At 29.6% G+C, this 20,145-nt stretch overlaps 2 protein-coding genes across 2 annotated transcripts; one reads left to right on the forward strand and one right to left on the reverse strand.

Annotated features, from left to right (window-relative positions):
- The first annotated feature begins 173 nt into the window (after nucleotides 1–173).
- On the forward strand, nucleotides 174–8,793 carry LOC130891233 (sorting nexin-27). The gene is made up of 9 exons (XM_057795848.1): nucleotides 174–467; nucleotides 2,556–2,658; nucleotides 3,000–3,216; nucleotides 3,626–3,819; nucleotides 3,885–4,035; nucleotides 4,825–4,985; nucleotides 6,057–6,354; nucleotides 6,511–6,581; nucleotides 7,701–8,793. The coding sequence occupies exons 1-9, from the start codon at nucleotides 208–210 to the stop codon at nucleotides 7,767–7,769; spliced, it is 1,524 nt and encodes a 507-aa protein (XP_057651831.1). The 5' UTR covers nucleotides 174–207; the 3' UTR covers nucleotides 7,770–8,793.
- Nucleotides 8,794–15,031: 6,238 nt separating this feature from the next.
- LOC130891195 (WW domain-binding protein 4) lies at nucleotides 15,032–16,101 on the reverse strand. Its single transcript, XM_057795796.1, has 2 exons — nucleotides 15,485–16,101; nucleotides 15,032–15,434 (listed from the first exon to the last, which is right to left on the reverse strand). The coding sequence occupies exons 1-2, from the start codon at nucleotides 16,007–16,009 to the stop codon at nucleotides 15,081–15,083; spliced, it is 879 nt and encodes a 292-aa protein (XP_057651779.1). The 5' UTR covers nucleotides 16,010–16,101; the 3' UTR covers nucleotides 15,032–15,080.
- Between the last annotated feature and the right edge of the window lie 4,044 nt (nucleotides 16,102–20,145).

Raw genomic sequence — 20,145 nt, forward strand, 5'->3', positions numbered from 1 at the left:
AAACATTACATGTTTTTTTCCATTTAACGGTCCCCTACTTCTTAAGTTTATCGATTCCATTTATTTATTTACCATAATTTCTCGTATTATGGCTTTTAGTCGTTTGAATATTATTAGGCTAATGTAGTAACTTTTGTTTGTGGACAGGTGAGCGCAACTGTAAAGTTTTATTGTAGTGGCAATTCTGAATTTAAACGTCAAAAAAGTATGGCCGATTTGGATGCGGCTGTGAGTAGGAATTCGAATCATTTTAACATAATGAAAGATTCAAATGGCCCTCGTGTTGTTACTATTAATAAAACCGAAACGGGTTTCGGATTTAACGTGAGGGGCCAAGTTAGTGAAGGTGGACAGTTGCGGAGTATCAATGGGGAACTTTACGCCCCTCTTCAACATGTCAGTGCAGTCTTGGATAGGGGAGCTGCTGAACAAGCTGGTATAAGAAAAGGGGATAGAATTTTAGAAGTGTGAGTAGCAAAACAATTCCCATTTTACCAGATATTTTAAATTAATGTTGAAGCAATATTGATTTTTAATAGTTTATTTGGTGACGTTTGACAGTTGGGTTTGTTGTGCATATATTTAGGCAGTGACTAGTAATCCTTTTGTTATTATTTTTATTACCGATTTGCTGTATTTATTTCATCAATTACTAGAAATTAATTTTAATAAATTCGCTAAATTTTTCCAGGCGTGCTTAATTATGATAATAGTTTTTGATAGATTTTATCCTAAACTTATTTTGTATTTATATCTTTATAACAACTATTTGGATATATATGTATATGTAATAATAAATGGTTGAGTTAGAAATTTTGAGGCTTTAGAATTGTCCAATATGATGCAGCAATTGAAAATTATTTTTATATGTAGAAGACCATCTCAAAGATAAATTAATCTATTGACAAATTAAAGTTTCTTATATGGTGTTGCATTTCTACTTAATGTAGCAACAACATTAAATAATCATGCAAACTAGCATTTATTATATAATTCAAATTTATTTTTCTTAATAAATTCCAGCAATCTGTGTAATAATGAAAATTAAGAATTATGAAATCTCCTTTTGTCGGTTTAGTAGACATTCCTTTTATTGGAATGGTGCAATGTTCTTTGTTCACTTCTTGAAATCAGTTTTTTCTTCTTTACATTAGATTGGCATTTCAAGTTACATATTTTTTAAGGTCACAATGAAAACGTTATCCTTATGTAATAGAATGTTTGTAAAAACTTGATTCATTATAAATGAAATTCAAATATCTGAAGTAATAATAACATTGAATTCGAAATAGCTATAGAATTTAATTTTTATGTTCAAATATAAAAATAAAACTTGGCTTCGATATCATGAGCAATTAATGAATTATGTTGTACCGAATGTAGTATAGTATGATGTAAAACAGATCAAGTTTGAATTTATATTTTCTAATATTATGAGTCCTCTTTTCAGAGAAGGATTTGTATGTTATTCTCTCGAATTTAATATATTTAAATTAAATTAGAAGTTATATTCTTGATTAGGAAACTGTTTATTAGAGAGATATAGTTCCACTGCTTTTGGTACAGCTTTTTTAATGAGTAAACTGACTGTCCACATTCAAATTAAATTGTAATAATGTAAAAAATGATAATGCTGTAATAAATGCGTGTTCTGATAAATTTTACTCAAAAGATTAAGGTCTTTCTTTTCACGGACAGCTTTCTCATATCTATGTGTGTGAACCATTTTAGAGAATTCTCTTTTTCTTGTATTTGATTCCATTTCACGAATTCTTGAATTTTCATAATGGAATGGATGTTTTTTTGTTAATTCATGGTTTGATAATGTAGTTTTTTTATCATATTGATGACCTTTAAATCAATTTAAATAATTTTCTAAATACTGAGATGTCTGCCCTATGCAAACAGTGTCATCATTACCAGGTACTTGATAAATAATTTGCTCTTTTATTTTTGGTATGTGAAACAAAAAACTAACATAAAAGTAATCTTTCTCAAAAAATGTTTGGGCTTTTAGTATTGTGTGAGATACTCTCCCTTAATTGATTTCTAAGAAATTGTTTATTTGCAAATTCTATTTTACTCAGAATAACAGTCTGTCTGAATATGAATTCACTATAATCGTGACCTTAGTTGTAAGCAATTGTTTTTGTATTACAATACATATGTACTTATAATCAAATGTTTTCATTGTCAACAAACTGTAACGTTTGTTAAACAAAATACTACGTCGCTACAAAATAATGTTAATTGTAGGCCACGATAAATCAAAAATGTGCAATTCGAGTCAATCAACAAACACGTACCATTAAAAACGAGGCGATAAAATATAACAAACCTTGTAATTATACTTCGACTAAGGAAGGCCAAGATACATATGATTTTGTATAAATACCTTACTTGTGACATTGTTAATTGTTGTTGAATGTGCAAATTAAAAATATACAAGTGATTTTGAAAATATGGATCAAGTATCCTCTGATTAGAGGTCCCTCACTTTTAAATAAACACTGCCAGGCTACTTATAATAAATGTTGAATAACTTTTTCTTTTAGAAATGGTGTCAATGTAGAAGGATCCACACATAAGCAAGTAGTCGATCTAATAAAATCAGGAGGGGATGTTTTGACATTAACAGTGATTTCTGTGACGCAACAGGTAAGATTGTATACTACTTGTTATAAATACTTTTATATGTAAGTAAAATACCATATAAATAATTTGTTTGTTTATTGCTTTGCCGGTGTTTATTTTCCCAACAATTTTTTAAGAATTAAATTATCATATTAAAATTTTTTTGACATAAAATTTGTCATGTTTATATTTTTAAACTAATATAATCTTATAAGATCCATTGTAAAATTTGATCTTCATTTATATCACTTGTATTCAAGTTTGATATAATAGTATAATGAATAATGTACATTAGTAAAAAAACTAATAATTTTTATGTTATCTAACAGCTCAAGTTATATATAGTTTAATATTGTTTATTTTAGGAAGCTGAACGTTTAGAACCAACTGATGATAACCAAATTTATTATGACTACAGTGAAAAAAGATCTTTACCTATAAGTATTCCAGATTACCACCATAATGAACGAGGTGGAGAACGGTATGTTTCTTTTAATATATACATGGCAGGTCGTCACCTTTGTTCTAGAAGATATAGGGAGTTTGCAAAGTTACATAATGATCTGAAAAAGGAATTTCTAGGTAAGATTATTTAAAATTTATGTCTGAGTTAATTTCACAGTTTTTTGCCTAATATTTTAGTATTTGTGAGTTTCATTTTGTCAAAAAATAGCAGCTTTTGGTCAATTTATTACATTAGAAAAAAATCAAATACTTAACTCACTCTAATTGAATGTTCCTTAAAATATATTTGAAAATTATAATTCCTGTATATGTTTGACCAGTTACACATTTATTTCATCTGAAATAAAATGAATTTATTAGTAATATTTGAGGATTTTTTTAAATGGTATCACTAAAACTAGCGATTGAGATTCGTCTTAATTTTGTGCATATATTGAACTATTTTGAGATAATTTCAAAATTATTATTCAATCAATATCTTGTAGGTTTCATTTTTATATTAGTTCAGTGTTTTCATTTTTTAAAGGTTTCACGTTTCCCAAATTACCTGGAAAATGGCCATTTACGATGAGTGAACAACAATTGGATGCTCGACGAAGAGGTTTAGAACAATATTTGGAAAGAGTATGTGCAGTGAGAGTTATAGCAGAATCTGATATTATGCAGGAGTTCCTAACTGATCAAGATGACGAAAATAGCTTAAGTCCTGTCGATTTGAAAGTAATACAACCATCAAAAAAAATATCCTCTAAATTACCGAATATATTAATTTGTTTTATTTCTAGGTATTATTACCTGATAGAGATGTGGTAACAGTTTCGTTAAAAAAGAGCGCCAATGCGGACGAAGTATATGAAGCTGTTATTAGAAAAATTGGAATGAGCAAAAAAGTTTCATGTTATTTTTATTTATTTGAAATAGTTGAATACAATTTTGGTAAGTGAATTTTTATGATAAATACTATGAAAAAAAGCCACTCACAGAGAGGAATATGCAAAAAATTCTTACCCTGATAAGCCCTATGTCTTGCATCGTAATATTTATTTTATGTATCGATGATAATACACTGGTGTTGTCGTTCAAATCATTCTAGAGTGGCTGAAAGCAATCTTATTGAGTTTAATGCAGTAAATACCAAGGTTGTTGGTTTTACAAAGAATGCTGGCACTGTAACTCACGATTTGGTCTTGTCTGAACATAAAATATCACCATCACCATAAATTCGCTTGTTTGGTGTTGAAGTTAGGAGCAATATGTCGCGTGGCTGAAATAGCTAAGGCAGCTTCACAAAAACCTGGAGCTTCCTTCAAGACCAAAAAGCTATATACTCCTCAACAGATTCCAATCCTCTACAAAGCCCAGATTTGTCAATCTTTGGAGTATACACATTTCTTTGAAGAAGTGCAATCTTATGGAATCTCCAAATGGCAGGCTTTTCACATAAAAAGACCATTATATCCCAAGTCCAAAATAACATCCAAATTAGAATGTGTAAACCTGTTTAACCAAAGTAATTTCTTGTTCTTCAGGATCAATGGAATTTTCATTAATACACTTATGGTATTTTTACACATTTTGCATAAAATTGTAATAATCTAAATTTTTCCTTTATAGTACTATTTTCACTTGGCTAGCTTAGTGACTAATAAGATATAGTGAAGTTGATCGACTTTTTTGTGTGTATGATTTATTACATTCAATTCTGTTTTTTGTTCAATGTTTTAGAAAGAAAATTGCAACCTAACGAGTATCCGCATAATTTGTACATTCAAAATTACAGTACGGCCACTAGTACTTGTTTGAGTATTAGAAAATGGTTATTTTCCATTGAAAAAGAATATACATTGATGAATGATAGTCTAGCAATATCGTATTTATTTTGGCAGGTAATTCTTTATTAAACATCAACTTTAAAAAATGTTCGACATAATTATTAAAATATAAGAGGTGATTTTTAATAATTTAATGCAAACAGTTTTTGTTTATTTCATGGATTTTACTAAACTACTCCAGATTCTACTAAAATCTTTTTTTGTAAATATTATTCAACATTTTCAAAAATGTCTGATTAAATAAACAAAATTTTCTTCTCCTTTCCTTTCCTCTTACTTTTTTAGGGGTTAGATGATTGTTCCAGTTCCTCTATACCCATTTTCAATGTCTTTGTTATTCTTCCCAATTCTTTAGAAGTTTTATCCCGAGGTTTATCCATTTCTTTCTTGGTCTTTCCTTTCTTAAATGTTTTTCTCTCCAATTTATCACTCTTCATTCTTATGATGTATCCGTACTAATGTAGATGGTTCTTGTTTATTTCTTCTATTATTGATTTTTCTTTTGTTACTTTACCTTGTCCCACTTAGTTTTCTCACTATTAGCCATGGGTGTTTTATCTGCATTATGTTTTTGTTTAATTTTTAGATTGTTTCGGTTCCTCTTGTACCCATATTTTCCAATGTCTTTTGCTATTTTCCCCAATTCTTTTTTATCCCCATGAATTTAATTGGTCCATACATTTGTTTCTTGGCCTTTCATTTTTTAAATGTTTTTCTCTTCAATTTATCTTCATTCTTATGATTTGTCAATAATAAAATGTAGCTGTTTCTTGTTTATTTCTTCAATTATTGTTTTTCTTTTGTTACTTTATTTTGTCCCACTTAGTTTTTCTTAGTATAAGTATGGGGTGTTTTATCTCCTTTGTATTTTGGTTTCATTTCTATTTTTAATTTTCCAATTTTATGCTGATCTTTTTAAGTATTAATAAATTTTTGTCGATTTATTCACCCTGTTAACTGTTTATGCAACGCACAGTGCATAAGCTATTTCTGCATTTAGTTTCATCCTTTTCCATCAGTATATATCCATTTCCATTATATTCTAATTCTCTATTAAGTTAGTCCGATTTTATTTATGTTCACTTCTATTTTAATCTTTTATGTTTTTGTAATTATTAATTTCAGGCTGTCGATGAAGTTAATAGAGGAGTTATACATGCGGGAGAACGTTTATATCAATTAAAAGCTTTACAGGACAAAACTAGAGCTAGTGAATACTTGAAACTTGCTCGAGAATTACCCGGTTATGGAGAGGTTGTCTTTCCTCATTGCGCTTGCGATTCCCGAAAAGACGGACACGTGGTACTTTCCATAGGAACGATGGGAATTAAATTACATGCTTGCAGAGAAGATGGAACCCTCGAGACTCAAGTGATATTGTTACAATGGGATTGTTTGATACAATGGGAAATAGATGAAGAAGGTAGGTTAATAAATATCAGGATATTACTCTTCTGTTAATATAATAGAAAAAAAAATGGTTAGGCCTTTTATGGCATTATTCAGCTTCTTGTAGAAGCTCTAATAACTCTAGTTCTTTTGTTACTATTAAGTTTAAATCGTGTTTTTTTCATTTTAGGAATGGCTTTTTGTCTTAAGTATAATAGGCCAGATAAGACACCTAAATGGTTGAAAATATTTACACCATATGTGAGTATTTTTTTACTTTGAAATATTTGGTATGAAAAGACTTCCTTATCTTCAAATATTTCTTAATAATATGTCTGCCACAGCAGCACTGTATCTTTAGATGCTTTTTTTATGTGTATATAATAAATTATTTAACTCTAAACCTGTGTAATGCTAAACTTTGGTACCGAAAAAAAAAAGAAAATTCAAAACGAAATAAATTTTTGTTTACTATCACATTGTTTCGAAGAACTATACCAAAAAAAATTGTTTAAGATGGTATCTGCTAATACCTTCAGTTTGAATTCATTCTTGTAGATTACTTCAAAATTTGAAGGTTTTTAAAGAAATTTCACTACATAGTGAGTCAAAAAAGTAACAAATTGATTTGAAATCAACACATAACACCTATTGGTACCAGTTGTACAGAAAAAAATATCGACCCAACTCCTGCGGGAGTTTTTGCACCATTTGAGCTCCAATTAAACCATCTTTGTTCAGTGGATTCCTTCTTATCTTTCAAAAAGGATCTCTGAAGAAGTAGACCATAGAAAAATTGAGGATTTCTTTCAGATGGTATTATATCTGCTACTACCTTCAATTTGAATTAATTCTTGTAGATTATTTCAAAATTTGAGGGTTTTTGAAAAAATTTCATTACATAGTATGATTTCTGTGGAACGTGAATTTTGTACCACATGGTGTTTATACTCCTAAAGTCGATAGGATAAAAATATGATATAAGCAAATTAGTCTCTGTAAAGGCAAATTATCAGAACATCCCCATATGCCCAATGATTATGTCCAAAGTTATTACTTCATAGTTTTTTTTTGGCTGAAGACACTATTTGCTTGGGCGGTGCGAAATATTTTCATAGTTTTTCCATTGCTACTGCATCTTTTTACTAAATACAATATTAACAGTTGCAAAATTCCTCAGCTGCTTGAGCTTTTTTTTATTTTTATTAATTTTTTATTAATTGACGTTTAACACTTCTTTAGTTTCTGGTCACAGATTTTTTTTAAAATTTTTCCATTTGATATGATTCAATTGGATCTGGAATGTTTCTTTCTTATCACTACAAAAACTATTTTATTATATGTTGTTTTATCCTCATATATTGATTCGTTTTTTTTCAGTATTTGTATCTGATGGATTGTTTTGAAAGGATCTTGAAAGAAAGTGAGCTGTTGGACACGGGCGATTGATGCCTCCCTTAAAAGAATTTATTTTATTCAAATCTTAGACTAAAACATCATCAATTATTTAATAAGTAAGAATATGCGAGAGTCTATACTACACATTTAAGGTACTTCCTAGAAAAAAATATTTATTGTGATTTTTATTATGATATTCTATTATGTATTTTTTAAATGTCTTTGATTAGCTTGTATATAATGCTCTATTTGTATATAATATAATATATGATGTATTGGTGCAGTTGCAATATTTTAGAGAGAAGTTCTCTATTTCGCAATAAGGTGTATTTATCAGTAAATAACTAGTATATCTTCAATATTTTTATCGTATATTGAATTCGAATTATTTATACATTCTCGTATAGATCGTACTTGATGTTAAAAAACAATTTTATTATTGTTGAGGAAGTTATATTTCTAAATATCTGTTAGTTTCTTTTAACATTTGTTTATAGATCAAGATGAATTTGTTTTGATTTTTATTTACTGTCTAAATCATCTGAAAAATAAAGTACAACTTTGACTGTAATTCTGATATGTTCTTATCAGTTGGGGTATAAAAGGTTCAAACTTACAAAAATAGATTTGCCACGTTGATTAGATTTAAAAAAACTATTTTCGGTAGCCTACAAAGGCCTTACATATTGTGGTAAGAATTTGTCAATGCAGGAGGCAGCGCGAGCATCGGCTCTCCATAATGAAGAATATTTAATGCGAAATGTTTCTGGTTTGTTAGGAAGACATAATTCCAGCATAATTAGTCGCATAGTGAGGCGACATAATGAAACAGGTTCGTACCATCGCAGACCAGTAATCCAAAAATAGAGTAGGTAAAAGCTTTAAATACCTTCACATGACATTAATAGAAAATTAAAAACTATAACGAGAGTTAAATGAGAGGACTGGAACAGGAAGGAAAAACCAAAATAAATAAAAACAAAAGTCTATAGGAAGTAATCATTGGTATTTGGATCAGAAATATGAACACTTATCAGACGAAAAAATTTAAACTCAACATAAATAGAAAACAAAATCGAAGAAGGACAATTAAGATGTTTTTGCCGCATCATGAGAATAGGAGAAGAACGATAGATGAACCACGAACTTATAAAAACAAAAACCAAGGAGGATCTAGCAGAGGAAAACTAGAAATAAGATGACAGGAAATTAAAAGTTAGAAAGGCATTAGGATTAAGTTTGTACGCAAGTAATTCTGACATTTTACTGCTATATGATCTTTATAGTTTGGGTTGAGTTAGGAAACTTTTAGTTCTTAATGATTGTAAATCGATGAATATATACAATTTTTAAATTTCAATTTGAGCAAATTCTTATCAAGTGATAATTATATCTCAATTTTATTCAGTCGAAAGGAATTTCAATTTTTCAGGTGATTTTTGTGTACAATTCTGACTGAGATACTTAAATTATTGTAAATTACGAAATAATAACACTTTGGATGCATATCAATTTAGAAACAAAAACCATTTTACTACAGCTAATATCAATACAACAGTATGTTGTTCAACTTTTTCTAAATTTTCTTATTAAATACTTTTTAATAATACCTTTCAGTTGAAGTGGAATGTTGTATTCTTTTGCTAGGTATCATTTTTTATTGGATATTTTGATGACAAACTTCCACTATAAAATTGATTCTTGTGTTAAAAGGTTACGAAAATTAATATTAATAAAACCACCAACTATAACGAACAAAATATTTTAAATTAGAATCATCATCTCATTCTCAAGATCCATATAATTATCACTACGTAGATTATACAAGGTGGTCCTAGATTTTATACAATTATTTGAAGAGATGGTAGTAGATCCAAAATGAAAGTACTTTTTTTATATCTGAATAATAAAGAATTATTTAAATAGAGAATCTTATGTTCTTAATTATCTACCATGATACTTTTTGTATGGAAAGCATATTTTGGGAGTGATTATAATATATTACGATAATTAATTTTATGTGTCTAAATTGTCTTGATTTTAGATCTCTTCTGATTTAAAATTAGTTACATAAAACAGACAGAAATTGATGCTTTGACTTATTTAAGTCTTTATCGAAACGTCAATTTTTATCTGTTTTTAAAAAAGCAAACTGAAACAGAAGAGACCTAAAATCAAGAATATATAGAAGCATAAACATATCAAAATGTCTAAGAAATAAGAAATTAAAGAAATCACCGGTAATTTTATATAATCACCGAATTTATTACTTCTATGGATACATATATGAAGAAGTACTTTTTGGTTGTACTATATACTTCTAAAAATTAATGCACATAATTATGGACCACTTAGTATTAAAATAATTGAAATCACTTGTGTATGTTTTTCTTAGTGTTATTTTTTTTTAAATAATAGGTTAGGTTTTTTCAACATATCATGAAAGTTTATTTCCCAGAAGTAAAGTGAGACTTACCCCGACATTCTTAAAAAATTACGAATTTTTGAAAAATTGCATTTAGATCTGGAGTTTGTGAAAGATCTGATTTATTAAAAGCTTATTTTTGAACATTTTTCCAATGGAATACTTATGTACTTTATGTAATTTATTTTTATATGTATATTTTTTTGTTTATATTTGATAAATAACTGAAAAACAATAGTTGTAACAAACGACTAAAAGTTTATTATTCCTTATTAGCTCCTGGTACAGGGTCTCTAATCAATTTTTAAGTTGATATTAGAAGTAATGTTCTATTTGTTTAATATAATTAGATGTAATTATTAAGATAATGAACTTGTCGCTCATACGAATATGTTTAGCTCTTTTAAATTGATTGAAAAGGAGACAAGGCTCCATTGAACTGGGTTGATGTTCATGTATTTTGACGAGAGCAAGTTATAGTCTTTACTTGTTTCCTATATTTTTCTCATGTTTTGGTGTTATTGGTATCAAATGCTATAGTTATTATATCTGTTTAAAGTTTACTCGTGGTTTTATATGTTCTGTGTTTAGGAATAAACCGAATGGCGACTGTGATAGTTAATGTCGCTAATTTTTATCTTGTTCCTTAACCTGACTTAAATGAAAATTACTTGAACATCTTCGATCTACGTCTACACTTAAACTAGAGCACAAATGCCTATCAGAAAATCGGTTTCGAAATAATAGGAGTTTGAATGGTTTTTTTGAAAATTTCTTTTTATTTTTGATTTAATGATTATATAGACGAATTAAATTCATCTAATTTCAACGACTTTATTGAAACTTTAGGCCGCTTGACATGATGCAAGAAATTAGTTTATTACAAGGTCAATATATTGCATAGATAAATATTGCACTTATTTAATATTTGTGTGCGGTTAAAAAATTAAAATAACCAATATATTAACTGCAATTTCTTGCATAATGTTAAGCGGTCTGAAGTTTCAATAAAGTCGTTGATGCAATTATTTTCCAATAGCTCAGGAAACCGATTTTCTGAATAGGGTTTAAAACGTTGCATTTATGCTCTAGTTAAAGTGTATACATATATTGAAGACGTTCAAGTAATTTTCATTCAAGTCTGGTTAAAGAATACCATGCAAAATATTGGCATACTATTCAAAAATAAATTATTTATAATAAGTATGGTGATGCTATTTACAACTCCTGTTTGAAAAATAAACAATTGTTTTCAAAACGTTTGCCGGAGAACCAACAACACATGTATCATAATGTTTTTCCCATAAACATAAAGTGATTTAGGCTTTGTAGGCTAAGCATACTAGTAAAATAATTGGGGCGCAAAGGACAGTTTTGTTAGAGTTTCACATGTTTTTTGGGTCAATGAACATGAATTTGTAGTATAAGTGCGAAAATTTGACCCGGAACTTTTTGTTTTGGGCACTTTATGCAGTTTATGGCACAAAGGAAGTTCATCCGGTACAAAATTAAAGTAGATTAAATTTTCTACATTTCTTGAAATATTTTGGTTAAAATGTTTTAACCGTTTCTTTATTTTACTGATTATGTTCTGTAATCTTTTGAATGGTAGCACACCGTAGATTTCACATAATTTATTGAAAATTTGACATTATTTTCATCTGTACCTGTCATTTATAGATAATTCAATGCCAGAATATTCGATAACTGTAATTATATAGGTAAAGATCTAATTATATAGGAAAAAGAATAACATTCAATTGAATAACTCAATAGCTTCGCGACAATATGAAAAAACGCATTTTTCAATGTAATTTATTTTTGTTTCAAGCACAGAACGTTGTTACGTAAATGCCTTGTTGATAGAAGATATTGTATAAAGCAACTTTAAGATTTTTTGAAAATGTATATAAACTCCAATATGAGGTTGATAAAGTGCCATTATAAATGAAACAGGAGTCAATTTTCGAAAAAGAAAACCATCAAATCTGGTCTCAAATTAATTTTTTTCTAATTCCTAAAATTGTTTCAGTTACTAACTATTGTTGGTTGTGCATTATACATTATACAGACAATAATAAATTTTTTCCGTGAACCTATTTTATCGTTTGTAATCATCCTCATTTTCTCCTTCTTTAGCTTTAAGTTTATTTAGTCTAAACAATTTTATATTCTTCCTATTTTATCTTAATTCTTACGATACAACACCGACTGTCCTAAACTTTCCAATAATAATAACATTATTCCTGTGAAGGATGAAGTAAAATATCTAGACACATCAAAAGAAAACAATTAGAAATTAAAAACATGAATTGCCTAATAAATAGAAAAACGCAGCTAATTCTAAATTTAATGTACAAAACCATAATTACTCCTGTGTGGACATATGGAATCGATCTCTGGAGATGTAGCAAGCCTTCAACCACAAAAATTCTTCCGTTTATTTCAATTCAAAACTCAGCTCGACGCTTCATGGTATGTTCAAATTGAACCATCCACAATGACATAAATGTACAATTCATCAACGATGTTATCAGAACCAATATAAAGACCGATGTGCAAACAATAGCAACCAACTAATCAACACTCTGCTCAACCACCCACTGCAAGAAAGGAGACTAAAAAACAATGACCCGAAGACACTCACCTGTATCGTACCATTTATTTATTACTCAATAAATATAGACTGTGAATTTGCAAATAAAAAATTCTCATACCAATTCAATTGTCCCATTTCTGTTTTTCTATTTTTGTAAATTATTTTGGTACGTTACTATCGTCTTCAAATATTATTTCCAGTTTTATTTTCTCTAATTTTTCTCTTAATTATTGTTCACATCCATATAATTTTCTCAATTTTAAAACTTCTTTTCCCTTTTTCTATTAAAAAACATGTTCATTTCTCCCTATTATGATTTATTTTTTTGGTAGTTGCTTAAGCAAATGTTGGGTAATTATAGTTTTCAAAACTTCCTGTACAATTTGTTAATCAACAAGAGCAAAAAATCTTAAAGTTGAAAATATGGAAAGTGGTAATTGCAAGTGATGATTTTTTATTTTTATTAAAAAAAATAGTTTGTACATAAGATAGGTAAATTATATTTAAAAAAAACTATTGAATAGATGAATTCAATTCAAACTTTGTAGAAAAAAATCAAATATTGCACATTTTTACGACTTGTAGCTCACTACTGTTTCTTATTTGTACCTCTATTATCTATTTATTAATTTTTCTACTGAAAATAATCCTAAGAGAATTTTCATCTATTGATATCGAACAGAACCGACATAAATGGATGCAGTTAAGAGAGACTTATGTCTAGCAGTGAACTTAGATGAGCTAAATGATGATTATTTTTTTTGTCACATCTTATTTTCGACAAAAAAAGTGAAAGCAGCTACAAAATTCTAATTACACTTTGATGATGTGCACTGGGAATCCAGTGAACTTGTTATTCAAATTTACACTGTAAGATTGGAAATTGGTTGAAGATTTTACATTGATATTTCTGTTTTCTAAAAATTTTCCAATGTCATAATGGTTTTAGATTTGAGATGAAGATTTTTATGAATTTTTATCAAAAATTCACCAGAATACCTTATATTTAGAAAGCTATAGAATCCGAAAATCAAAATTTTTTCTATTTGAATATTATAAAACACTAATATTTATAATCCAAATTTGAGAGTATTTTACTTGCTTGAATAAAAATTAAATTGTCATATTGTAAAGTAGTAGAAAACTAATATATAATAAATTTTAACAGTGTAGTTACAATGCCATTGACATTTTCTAATGTTTTGTTCTAAATTAACTTTATACTTACGTCCGATTTGAAATGATATCATTATATTATTGGTGTTGCTAATAATTGAAAATAGTTATATATTTGTGTTAAATATTTTGAGAAAAATAGAATATTAATCCAAAAAATGATATATAATATTTGGCTGTTATGCACGAAATTGAAATAATAAACATGTTACTGAAATAATTTTTGTTTTATTTGAAATTAATACCTCCCTGTCTGTACCTTTTCACCAATCACTTACCACCCACAAAAGAAGTCTGTCCATCATGGCAATACTGAAAAGGTTGCGAATCCATATGACTGACTCAAAGATATGTCCAGTCCAAACTAACAATAGCAGGACATTTTTTTTTTGAAAAAATTGTAATGATTTGAATCAATTAGGATCTCAGGAACACTAGTTACGTTGAGTGATTTTTATTTTTGTTTCTTATCTCATTAGGTCCTCAAATATACATTAATAAGAATTTATAGTTGAGATTTTCTTCTAGGACCAAGCCAAAGTTTCCTTTTAGTTGAAAAAAATTACTATTTTTGTTACTTGTCTGCCTTTAAGCATTGAAAATACTTCTAATATATAACAAATTCTTTTTATTTTGATACTCTAATAGTCCAGAAATCATAATAAATAGATTAATGTCAATGGAAGTGAAAGGTTGAATTAAAGTTGCTCCCAAGAAGTTGGTTTTTTTGGTAAACCGTTGCATTTCAAATAAAGAAAAGAACAGGCCATATATAAACCAAAACCTTTTGGAGTTCTACAAGTAGCACACCTTCATATTCTTTGTGGAAGAATCCTTGGACCTATATATAGAAAAAACTAGATTTAAGTGGTATGATCTACTGAGACATCACAAGGTTATAATAGTAGTGAAATTTGCTTCGAGTCCATTATAATTTCAAGCTCTTCACATTAAAAAAATTCAAGAAGCTGCAATGTATATTAATGTAATGTTATTTGTATTTATGTTATGTTATGTGTTATTTGTATAAAAATGATGCTGGGTTCAAGGAAACCTCACATAGTAGAGGATGAAATACGAAGTACTTCACAGAAGCTTCATAAAAACAACTCATAAATGGATAATTTTATCATGAAAATAATATTTTAATTCTAATTCTAATTCATTCATCATCTATCCTTTTCCTCATATTTTTTTTAGCACCTGAAATCATTTTTCTCTTTTTAAATGATGAAGGACCGAAATCATCTAAGCTTTCAATTGTTTTCTCTTTGAATTCCTTCTTAATTTCCTCAGGTTCATATACAACTGGAGCTTCAAAGTAATCATTCTGTACTGGTAATTGTAAATCTACATATTCTGGTTCTTTAACGGGTATCCATTTACCATAAGGATGGTTATCACTTGGATCAACTATAGGACCATATACTGGTTCTGGAGATACTGTTACTCTTCTTTCTTTCAATTTTTCTCGTTCTAGCCTAGCTCTTTCTTCTTCCTCTTCTGCTTTTTGTATCTAAAATATTAACTTCGTCACGGCTATTAAAGTGAAGAAAAAGAGATTACCTGCATCAATTTTAGTCCTTCAATTCTCTTATGTTTTTCAATCTGTCTCAATTGTGTTGCTACTTTATCATGTTCTTGTTTGAGCTGTTCTTCTATACTTAGAAAGCCATCTGCTGGAGGTTCCCATGAAGATTCATTAGTAAGTGTATTCCAATAATAAATATGTCCTTCCTTTGACTTAGCTTCATGCCATACTTTAGTTTGGTTATCCTTAAGTTCTAAGTTTTCACTTTTTAGTTTTTTTGTTATAGCTATTGAAGTTAAATCAGCACAAGAATTACTTTCAACGTCTTTTCTGTATGCTGCCATAGCAGCCTGTTCCATTTTTCGAATAGCTGAATCCACATTTTCTGATTCTTTATGGGCTTTTGCACTAGCTTTTGTTATGTTTTTTAAACGTTTCTTCACGTTTTCTTGATGTCGTCGACCTTTTTCATGAAAATCAACACTAGGCTTATTGTCTGCTATCCAACATTTACAAAAATCGCAGTATTTTCGGTCATTAGATTTCCAGTAGTCTGCCATTTTCAAATTAGTAATTTCTACTTATGAAAATAGTTAAAATATCAAATAAAAATATCCACTTTTCCCATATAAATAAATATACTGTCATAAATGTCAAATACGGTCTTCTTTTTCGAAGAATCAATTCATCTTCTATTTTATGACCTTAGACTCTATGGTTAAGTTTGCCATCTATTTAAATAAGTTGAATAAAGTTTTATATAATTATAATTTTTATTTCATTTCTAAATAAATAGTTAACATTATTGATTAAACTCTTTCAGAAAAAGTTCTAATTGGGGAAATGTTACACTTATAAATAACACTCCAGTTAATTGTAAAAAGTTTATATTTTTAACAATATATGAATAGTATACTATAACTATACATAATAAGCAGATTGCTAAGGAGCTTTTTTGTATTTAAATATATGAGAAAAAAGGAAAACATAATAAAAACACAATTTACAGTTAGACATATACAAATTGGATCAACTACTGTAAGCTGGAATGTAGCGTGGAATCAATTTAGGTCTTGGACATCATATGAAGTTGCAGGAGTTTAATATGTCAGAATTTGGTTAATGGTATTCATTGAAGTGTTGTTCCCTTCTTCTTGGGTCTCGAGTGTGAGTTTCTGAACGGCGATAGAAATCTTAATTCTGTTCAAGATTGCTATCGCCAAATACCACATGTGCTCAATGGGATTAATGTCTGACGATTTTGCTGGTCACCGTAATCTTGGAATATTCCGACTTTCTAGTGCCTGTTACCTCCAATTTCATTTCAGTGATGATAAATTATGGGTTCAATAAAATTTGGAACACGTCTATCCCATGACACAGTGTCTGGAATGGGAATAAGCTGCTCCTCCTTAGTATGGAACGACTTTCCTGGCAAAAGATAGTGGTTACATTTTGTCGCTTAGTTAAAATCTAGTCTTTGTGTTCCTGTGGTCACTGCAGACGAGAGGCTATATGTCTGGGGAGTAACTAGAGCACTCTGGATGGTCTTCTAGATCGCAAAGTGGTTCCAGCCGATCTCCGCCATATTGTGAGACTAGAAGTGAATTGAGTATACGTTCTTCTGAAACTCTTATGGTTCGATTTCGACGTACATAACCTGGTACATACCGATTTTCTCTAGTATCAGTTACTTACTTCAACGCTGTTAACTTTCTGGTACAAAGGCAGTATCTGGTAATAGTATTGTCTAATTGCAAGTCAATTGCAATCCAACAATGTCCTAATATATTAAATTGAGGAACCTTAAAAATCTTAATCGTATTCTGCTGATATGATTTCTATCAGTCTAATGAATCTTTTAAACATTTCATCTTTATAATTTTCGAATAAATTAATGCTTATTTAAAGCATTTTATAATAAAAAGGCAGATGCTCTTAACGAATTTCTTACTACTTACTAAAAATGAGGCAAACGTAATTTTTGCTTGTCTCTCTTTAGTCTTTCCCTTTTCCCATTCTCGATTAATTAGAAACGAAAATGATTAATTTCGAATTAGAAAGAGTCTTTCGAGGCTTCTCAAAAGTCTTTATTAATGTTCTCGAATCCTTTTTCGGCTCTTATGCCCCGGAGACGGAAGAAAAAAGATCTGAAAGAAAACTGCCATGGGCTACATTAAAATATTTTGCCCTTCATAAAGATAGTCGTTGAATATATATGTTTGTTTCAATTATTGGGGTATGATGATATGAATGTAGACGAATTGGAATATGTTGGGTTATAAAAATTAATATCATAGTTCATAACCCCAGAAGCCGCAATGTTCATAAGTGTGAAAAGTTATCCGGGGTAAAAATCATATTTGGAGCTTCGGTTAAAAATTTATCCTGATGCTAATGTGGCGCCACCTTTATTTCACTCATTTCGACGGACACTTTTCGTATATACACAGATATTTCTCTTTCTCTCTACCCTCCTTATTATGCGTATAGTTTTCAGATTCCAATATGAGATAGAGCACGGAAATTGCGATTAAATACAAACAAAAAATAGCCACAAAGATTAACATTTATGAAGATATCACATATCAGATATAAAGTGCTTGAACAAATACGTTTTATAGATGACGTTTACTGACAAACGTTAACGATGGCCTAGGATGTTTCACAAGAATAAACCGTTTCTTAACCATCGATGAAACGTTGGTTCATCACATCATACCCGAAACAAAACAACAATCCAAACAATGAACTGTAAAGGGAGAATCGTTTCTAAAGAAGACCGATCCAGCTGCAAGTTTTCTTCATGGCGTCGGTTTTTTGGGATGCACGTGGGATACTTTCTCGAAAAAGGAAAAACTATCAACGGCGAGTATTACGCGAATTTATTGCAACGTTTGATCGGAGGAATCAAGCAAAACAGGCCGCATTTTGGCTTATTTCATCAAGACAATGTACCAGTTCACACATCCCTTATTGCAATGTCCAAACTTAATGAATTAAAGTTTGCATTGCTACCTTATGCACCCTATTCTTCAGATGTAGCCCCCTCGGATAATCCCCTCGAAACATCGCTGGGAAAAGTGTATGGACCAAAAAAATATATTTTTTTGGACTATCCAAGTAATTGCCTGATTTTTTCAATGTAACACAAACTATGTTTTCTGTTTTATTCCTGCGAATTTAAAGTGAAAGTTTATAAAGGACGGATGTTCGCTTGTTCTCCATTTAAAGACGTCTTTGTTGTTACCGCCGCCGACGTCTTATTGAGAGATTAATTTTTCGACAGAACGAATTTCGTCATTTGAATTTCAGAAGTAGAATCAAAGCCTGTCGCAGCGGTATCTGAGGGTGGCTTAAATAAAATTCAATAAGATTCAATGACGTTTGTTGAAAACGTGGCTACATTCCCATAATTGGATTATTTGTGAGATATTGGAGGAGATTTTTCAATCGAAAAGGTTAATTGGATTTTTGATAATTTGCTAATTAACTATACAAGTGCAGTCGTGAAGTTATTCGCAAAAATTTCGGATTTATATGCAATAAAATTACTTCAAACATGCACTAATTTGTGCCAAAGTTTGACTACATATTTATATTTATTTACATGGAATTAAAATTTTATTAGGTATTACCAAATAGAGTTTTGTTAAAACTTTCGATTACATGTTTTTCTAAAAGCTTCAAAAAAATAATTTTTTCATCTTATATATTAAAAAAATTGATGATTTCCATTCCGAGTCCGTTCAGGCGTTCTACCCAACCGATTTGTTTAATTTTTTTTTTCAATGAAAGATATTGATGCACAGATCAGCCATCAACCATCGGATTTCATCTAATTTTCACCATTCTCAAGTTATACTCAAATGCGATTTCCCTCTGTACATTACTTATGGGAGTTTTTCACATACACACGTTCTACCCTCAATATCTCAGGTACTATTCAAGATAGAGACTTCGTTTTAGTTTAAGAACACTCGCTGAAACACCTTCTTTCTTTTGAGTTTTTGAACACTTAAATCGGTTGAATTAGAGAGGAGCTAGGCGCGGACATTCAATGTGGAGTTATGGATTTTTGTAGGTTTTTGGCAATTTTTCTACATTCAAAGATCTATATCTCAGGTTCTAATATAGCTACAGAGTTCCTTTTGGTTTAAGAACACTCGCTGAAATACCTTCTTTCTTTTGAGTTTTTGAACACTTAAATCGGTTGAGTTGGAGAGGAGCTAGGCGCGGACATTCAATGTGGAGTTATGGATTTTTGTAGGTTTTTGCAATTTTTCTACATTCAAAGATCTATATCTCAGGTTCTAATATAGCTACAGAGTTCCTTTTGGTTTAAGAACACTCGCTGAAACACCTTCTTTCTTTTGAGTTTTTGAACACTTAAATCGGTTGAGTTGGAGAGGAGCTAGGCGCGGACATTCAATGTGGAGTTATGGATTTTTGTAGGTTTTTGGCAATTTTTCTACATTCAAAGATCTATATCTCAGGTTCTAATATAGCTACAGAGTTCCTTTTGGTTTAAGAACACTCGCTGAAACACCTTCTTTCTTTTGAGTTTTTGAACACTTAAATCGGTTGAGTTGGAGAGGAGCTAGGCGCGGACATTCAATGTGGAGTTATGGATTTTTGTAGGTTTTTGCAATTTTTCTACATTCAAAGATCTATATCTCAGGTTCTAATATAGCTA

The sequence above is a fragment of the Diorhabda carinulata genome, chromosome 3 (assembly GCF_026250575.1).
Source record: "Diorhabda carinulata isolate Delta chromosome 3, icDioCari1.1, whole genome shotgun sequence".
NCBI lineage: Eukaryota > Metazoa > Arthropoda > Insecta > Coleoptera > Chrysomelidae > Diorhabda > Diorhabda carinulata.